At 36.8% G+C, this 8,130-nt stretch overlaps 1 protein-coding gene across 1 annotated transcript; it reads right to left on the bottom strand.

Annotated features, from left to right (window-relative positions):
* Positions 1–402: 402 nt before the first annotated feature.
* On the bottom strand, positions 403–4,633 carry LOC145629204 (uncharacterized). Its single transcript, XM_081681748.1, has 2 exons — positions 3,819–4,633; positions 403–1,191 (listed from the first exon to the last, which is right to left on the bottom strand). The coding sequence occupies exons 1-2, from the start codon at positions 4,565–4,567 to the stop codon at positions 537–539; spliced, it is 1,404 nt and encodes a 467-aa protein (XP_081537874.1). The 5' UTR covers positions 4,568–4,633; the 3' UTR covers positions 403–536.
* Between the last annotated feature and the right edge of the window lie 3,497 nt (positions 4,634–8,130).

Below are 8,130 nucleotides of genomic sequence, written 5' to 3'. Positions count from 1 at the left end.
CAGATCAGAGCTTATTGTCGTTCATTTAGTACCTGAATTAAATGCGCTCTTTGGTAGGAAATGGACGATACAGCTGATTCTATAGTTTTAGTAAAGGCCCTCTTCTGAACTTTTATCATGTGATTTTTTATGCATGAAATGAAGATGAATGCATATTCCCAAATCTGAGAAGAGTTTTGAAATGTGCAACTTTTACTGGGGTAGATGAGAGTAAAGAATAAGACCAATACCTCATAGATAACATGATGCTGATATATTTCTGGGTTTATCCATCGCCTATTGCTTGAAATTAGGTTCTGTTGCACCATTAATGTAATTAAGCATTCAACTTCTGGCTTTCTACCTCTGAGCTCTGACTGGAGCAACTCAGAAATATTGCTTCAAAGCAAGAAGAAAAAAAGGAAAACGAAAAAGGAAAAAAAAAAATTAAAAATTGCACACTGGTGAGGATGAACATAATCCAAAATAACCCAGAATGGTGATGAGCACCAAACTTTCATTTCAAGAGCTTACAGTTAATACAATACATATTTATATCAAGCGATCATGTCAGCATTCTCATCTTCATTCACCTCTACTCCAGGTACTGCATTGAACATGTATTGGTTTTGATACTCCATTAAGTACTGTGTTGACCTCTTCACATCCAGAAATAGCTGATAAACCCTGCTTACATCCTCCATCTCCACTGACTTTGCCTTCCGTCTTTGACAAGCCAGCGCAGAGGAATTTATCAGGTTGATGGCATACCGGAGTGATGTTTCCATTGCAATTTTTGTCAAAAGAACTTTTGCCTCTTCAGTCATTTCTACATCCTCTTCTTGACATCTGATCTCCAAGATCTTGCGAATCTCCTCCTCTGTGTAGGGTTGAGTAGCAATTATAAGCAACCGATCAAGCAAATCAATGGGCATGCCGTGTGGAGATCTGTAATTGGTCCCTCTGATCCTTGTATGCCCTCTGTTGGTTGCAACTACTAATATTGGTGCCATCTCGTTCTCCAAAGCACGATTTAAGAAAGAGAAGCACTCAACATCCAACATGTGTACCTCATCAATGAACAGAACCCCTGGGACAATCTCAGCCTTCCCTTCTTCCCTCCACTCAGCTACCTTCGTGTCGATTTGTTCCCTTACTTCAGCACGAATTTCACCAGTATCTCCAGTGAAGAGTGCTAGGAATCCCTGGGTTCTGAGCAACACAAGTACAGTGAGGTGAGCAAACAACTAGTATACGAGTCTAAATACCTTCAGAATAAGGTTACCTCAAGTTTAATGGCATACTGTTCAAGTTTGGGGAAAGAAATTATAGCTAATAAAAATATAAGTTATAACAGATTATGATCAAGATAAAGGTGATGTTTGATAGAGTTGATAAACAATAAAATTAGTAAATTGAGAGCAAAATCTAAGACATTAAAGGTTACATATTGGTCTTATTCAAATGATCAGAAATGCGAGAACCAAATTTCAGGTCACAAGCACCACCTTAGATTATTTATCATGAAACAAATATCTTTATCCCTCCTCTCTCTTACCCCCTAAGCACTTGGTGCTTCTCCTATTCTTCTCAAGGGAGGGGAAGGGGTAAGAAGGGAAGGGGAGGGGAGGGAGGAATGGTGAGTTTTCCTTCCAAATCTTTTACAGTTTGTTTAAGTAATGTTAACGAAAGTAAAAGAAGGGGAGGGAACGGAAAGGAAGGGGAAGGGGAAGGAAGAATGGAGAGTTTCCACTTTGTTTGCATTAAAGGAAATGGAGGGATGGATTATCTTTCATTTGGATAAGAAACTAGGTTAAAACCCGTGCACCTATTTTTAATTTGTACATTTTAAAAATAAATCACTATTATACATGAATATAAAATAAGAATTACATAAATTTTGTAATTTGAAATTTTTTTAATTTCATCAAAATTATGATTTAGTGATCAATGTTGTCTAATTCATAGTTCAATGTAGGAGGTCATATATTAGTGTGCTATTCAAATTGTTTTAATTTCCAACGATAAACTGATAGGTTTTAGTTGTAATGTAGAAGCTTTTAATATTTAAATTTCAAAAATGTAAAAAATGATAGAAAAAAAAAAAAGATGACATCATCATTGCATTTAGGCGGGAAATTTTTTATTGAGAGAGCGACATGTGTGCAATGATGACGTCAGCAACTTCTATATTAGTAATAGTTAATAGATGAGGATGGAAAGGAATTGGAGGGGAGAGAAATGGAAGGATAAAAATATAAGAAATTAATCTCTCCAACAGTAGAGGGATTTGGAAAGAAAACTCATCTTTCTTCCCTCCCCTCCCTTTCTCTTCCCTCCCCTTCACCTCCCTCCCCTTCTTTTCTTTCCCGTTTCTTTATCCAAACAAACCATTCCTTTCAAATCTCTCCATTGTTGGAGGGATCATTTTTTTAGATTTTAATCCCTCCATTTCTCTCCCTTCCAATTCCCTTCATCCCTAATTTGTTATCCAAATGAAAGATAGTCTCTCCCTCCATTTCCCTTCCATTCTTTTCTTTCCACTTCTTTCAATCCAAACACACTCTTAATCCCTCCATTTCTCTCCCCTCCAATTCCCTTCTTTCCTCAATTGTTATCCAAATGAAAGATTATTCAACCCTCCATTTTCCTTCCTTTCCCTCCATTTCCTTCAATTTAAACTAAGTGCTATAGATGCTCTGAACTCCTAAAAATCTTGAAGCATAGCAAACAACATGTCCCACGATAGGGAAGCATACAAATTCTACTTTCTGTGCAAATGCTTACCCGCAGCTTACACATAGTCATCTCATATGAAAGATTGGACATAACCTCAAGAATCATTCCCACCAAGTTAGAAAACATCCATCCTACGAGTGCTACTTTCCCGGCCTTCTCTTCAATGACATGAGCCTAATCACAATATAACATGGAAATTCTAATTGCTAACCCTAATCACATGCCTTATTTAATTAGCAACTTATTATGGCCCTATACTAACTCAAAAGTCATAGTGCCATACATAAATTACTTACGAGCACTAATTGTGATCTCCTACTTTGTTTTATTTTAGGCATTATCATCAATTATCTACTTACACCCTGCTACAAAACCTTAATCAAAAGATAAATTAATTTTTGAAATCTCCCTACATTCGAAGTTCATATATTATTATTGGGAAGACTAATTTATAGATTAATTTTTACCAATAAATACAAATGTTCAATTTTTTTTGGATGCTTAGAAATTATTTTTATCTCCTACGTTTTCAATTTTGAGCAATGAAGGGACGAAAGAACAGTTGTAAATTTGAGAGACATAATCTGCAACAAAAGGAAATCATACCAGAGCATCCTAAAGTTCTTTTCCCACTACTTTACAAAATCAGGAAGCAGCAATTTGTAGGATAGAAAGGTCACCAAGCAGTATACATGTGATTATAATCAATTGCATTACGTGTAGGAAGGTAAGTTTACATTCTCTATCTCTTTGCTGACTGCTTAGTTACATTCGAATTTGCAACTCAACTACCTACCTTACATTGTAAAAGTTTTCTTATGGCTTGAACTTACATTGTAGTTTGTGATAAGCAAGAAGAAATCATTCCCATTCCCTCCCTTCCCCTCCAAGAGTCATTCAAATCAATTAACAACATTCGCGAATTATGCTTAATCTTAATCCAACACATTTCTCTTGCAGGCACATATAACATAAAGATACAAAGCAAACAACCAGCATTCTCTACACTCCTACACGACATTATAAATACCAAAAATCACTAGCAATAAAACAGCTACAAAATGAACAATAAAACAAATTATAACAAAGAAAGAAAGTACCTGCTGTTAATAACATCAATCTCATGAAGAGTAACACAATGCACAACCTCCTTCCTCTTCTGCAACTCCCCATCAGGGCACTGCACAAACTTAGTATGCGGCCCCATAGCATCGTAATCCCTCGACCTCGAAAACGATCTCCCAAGCTTAGTGATCTTCCCAGAAGCTTTATCAATAGCAATCACATCCCCACTTTGAACCTTCTCCTTACTAAGCGCCTCAATCATCTTAGTCCCCAAATCATAAACCGTCTCCATATCCGTCGTCTTCAACGTCAATTTCCCCGTCTTCGATGCCGCCCCAGCAACCGCAGGGCGGTCTACCTGAATCTCAACAACCTCACCCTCAATCACCTCAGCCTCTTCCTTGATTCTCACCCCAATAGCACGGCGGAACGCTTGCATCAGCGCTTCCGTCTTCGACATCTCGAGCGAGAAGATTTCAGACCCAGATAGCATAGCAAATGGGGTTTCGTGGCCGAGTGATTTTGCGAGACCCATTGCAATTGCGGTCTTTCCGGTGCCCGGTTGGCCAGCGATGAGGACTCCGCGGCCGGCGATTTTGCCGTCTTTGATCATTTGGAGGATGACGCCGGCGGCTTTGCGGGCCGGGAGTTGGCCGACTAGGCCTTCGGAAGTGAGGCGGGGTTCGAGGGTTGAGTCTAGGCCTAAGCCTCGGATGTGGGAGTGGGCTCCAATGCGTTCGATTCTTGTAAGGTCTTTGCTTTCTGAGAGTTTGAGTTCCGCCATTGTTAAGGGTTTGTAGCGGCTTGGAGAGGGAGAGAGAAGAAGGGTTTTGGGGGGTTTAGCGAAAGAGGGGAGGAGGAAATGGGAGGGAAGAGTTGAAGAAGGAAGGGTTTCAGCTTTCAGCCGTTTCACTAAAGAGAACTAGAGAAGCCTTTTAACAATTAAGGGTTTTTTTTTTTTTTTAACAACAATAAACCATTAAAATCTATATCTATATTTTCTTCAAAAATAATTTATTTATACTTAGGTCGTGTTGACTTCAGCTTAATTTCACTTCAGCTCCAATCAGTTCATTTCAGTTCTTATAATCTTCTCTAATAAAATACTCACTCCGTCCCCTTTTGATAGTCCCTTATGGGCATTTTTCACGGAAATTAATAAACACAAATAAGAATAGTTAAAGTACATTGAAAAAGTAAATTGACATTGGGTATGCAAAAAAGTAGAGAGAGAAAGGAATAAAAGTACATGGGAAAACAAAATTTACATGGGAAATATAACTTTGCACAAGTATTGTTGCAAATTTGAGGGAATTTTAATAAAAAAATTAATATTAATGGTTGTTGGAAAAAGCAAATGGGGTGAACATTTTGGGACTAAATTTTGCCCATAAGGGACTATCAAAAGGGGACGGGGAGAGTATTCATTTCAGCTCTATTCAGTTCAGCTCCAATCAGTTCATTTTAGTTCAGCTCAGTTTAGTAAATGTGAACAGACCATTAGTATTTAAAAACACAAACCATCATCCCCATCATGTCACATGTAAACCTTATTTTTCATCAATGTCACATGTCACCTCCATTCATTAATTAATGAAAAATATGTCAAAAATAAGCCAACCTATTATGAAAAGAAGAGTTTTAGAGGGTTTAGCGAAATGGGGAAGGAAATGGGAGGGAAGAGTTGAAGGGGGGAAGGTTTCACTAAAAAGAAGCCTTTTAAAAAAAATTAAAAATTAAAATTAGGATTTTTGAAAATATCCACCTACTATTATGAGAATCGGTCCCAGATCTCTGCAATTGGGAAAAAAAGCTCTAACCACTTGAGCTATCCTTCACTCTCTTTTCGTTTTAGTAATAACCACCTATAATTATTATTATTATTTTTTTTTTTTAATTTTACCACCAACTATTTACAAGAACATTAAATCTTTCCTATGACCAATTTGACTCAGATTGCCATATGACGTTTGTGTACCTGATCAAGTTGAGCCCGGTCCGCTGGCCCAGCCCAATTTAGGGCGGGGTTTGGGCTTTTTACAGCCCGAATAGAAAATTTTTAAAAATTGGGCGAGCTTGGGAAATCTCTATTATATTTTAGGAAAATTTGTAATTATTAATCCCAATTTTGGGCGATTTACTTTCATTAATCCCAACTATTGATTATTTTTAAATAATCCCAACTTTAGGGGGCGTCTTCTTTTATCAGGCCAAAACCGGTGAACAACGAAAGTCAAATGGACACGTGCCAACACTTAATTTGTCTAAAAAAAAATCAAAGTTTAAAAAAATAAAGTAAAAAAAAAAAAAAAAAAATCCTCCCTTAGCACCACCACCTTCATCCCACACACCCCTACCACCTCCTCCCTAGCAGCCACCGAAAACCACCATCTCCCTCCCGAACCCCACCGAAAACCACCGAAACCTAGCTGAAAACCACCGAACCCCACCGAAAACCATCGAACCCCTTCCTATTCCCCCACGCAACCACCGAAACCCCAAAACCCAGCCATCGAAACCCCGAGAAAACGAAAAACAGAGGGATGGGGAGGGGGAATTAGCGGCGAAAGGGGAGGGGGAATCTGCGGCGAAATGGGGTCGAGGTTTGCGCGAGATGGTTGTTTTAGAGGGGGAATCCGCGGTTGGTGGTTTTGGGCTTGTTTTCTGCGACGGTGGGTGGCGCTGCGAGTGGTTTTGGGGGAAGGGAGTGAGGTTGCGGGTGGTTTCGGGGGAAATTCGGTGGTTTTCGGTGGGGTTGGGGAAGGAGGTGATGGTTTCCGGTGGGTGCTAGGGTGGGAGGCGGTGGGGCTGCGGTGGGATGATGGTGGCTGGGTTGGGTTTTTTTATTTTGAGTTTTTATTTTTATTTTTAATTTTTTTTTAGTAATGAGATTGCGACATGTGGCTTTTAAGAAAAAAAATATAAAAAAGTTACCTTTTAAACAGGTCACCGGTCATTTGACCTAATAAAATAAAATTCCCCCCAAAGTTAGGATTATTTAAAAATAAAATAGTTGGGATTAATGAAAGTAAATCGCCCAAAGTTGGGATTAATAATTACAAATTTTCCTATATTGTATACATTTTTAGTTAATTTTTTTGGCCCAGCCCGAAAAGCCTGCATGGCCCGGGTAATTTGGGCATATATATTTCGGCCCGAAGCTTGGCCCGGACCAAGGAATGGACTTTTTTCGGTTTCTTAATTACAAATTCAAATTATACAAATAAAACACATAATTTATGAAATTGGGGCTGATTATATGATAATGTTCCTCATTTTGGGGTTTTTAATGAAACTGGGGGTTTGTTATTTAGTGATTAATTTACGAAATTGGGACTAACTTGCATCAATTTCATGAATTATGTTTTCAATTAGTACCAAAATTGCCATTATTGTGTAAAAATGATGCTTAATTATTGTTATGAATACTTAGGGGTTCATATGTACTTTGGGTTTTTCTTAAATTCAATCGTTTTTCTAAATTATGATTTATAACCCTAAATTATGTAAATAATGCTTATTTCAGAAATTTATATCAATTTAAAAAATTCTCCAAATTTGAAAAACCCTAAAAGAAGAACAACAAATTATAATATATAAATGTTTAGTAACTTGATTATCATCGTGTGAGCTTAAATTATGTTAAATAGACTACCAAATGTTTTTCCCTAACCCAATTTTAATGTCTTATGAAAAAAAAAACTTAATCAAGCATGAGAATCGAGGCCTCGAAGGAGAAGAACACCACAATGACGTCATCTATTAGGGAGTGGACAATTTTGTAAGAAACTATAATATTTTTAAAAATAGTAGGTGGGAAAATTTAATAAAAATAATTGTAGGTGGTTATTGCAAAAATGAGATGAATAGTTGGTGGTTATTTTTTAAAAAAAAAAACTTAAAATTATAAACAATTAAAATTGATACCTCATAGTTGACTATTGGTTGTTTGGAGTTTGACCATCTATACTAATTTTCAAAAAATTATTTGCAGTTTGACCATCTATACTAATTCCTTTTGTCCTTAAATACATTTGACTTTTCACTGTTTTTAATACATGTCTTAAAACGTCTAAATCTATTCTCATAAACTTAAAAATTATAAAACTTAATATTAATAAAATATAAAATGTGATAAATCTAACAAGATCTCACATTAACATATACTCCCTCCGTGTTTTAATAAGTGTTACAGTTTGACCGGCACATAGTTTTAGGTAATTTAATTGACTTAAATAAAATAAGAGGTAAGTGGGGTACTTAAAGTATTAACAAATTGTAAAAGAAAAATGATGGGGTTAATAGTTTATTGGAAAGTAATGAATGTGAGAGGAGAGATATAATAAT

The sequence above is a fragment of the Chenopodium album genome, chromosome 4 (assembly GCF_948465745.1).
Source record: "Chenopodium album chromosome 4, dcCheAlbu1.1, whole genome shotgun sequence".
In the NCBI taxonomy this organism is placed as follows: domain Eukaryota; kingdom Viridiplantae; phylum Streptophyta; class Magnoliopsida; order Caryophyllales; family Amaranthaceae; genus Chenopodium; species Chenopodium album.
This window is presented reverse-complemented; position numbering and strand designations above follow the sequence as displayed.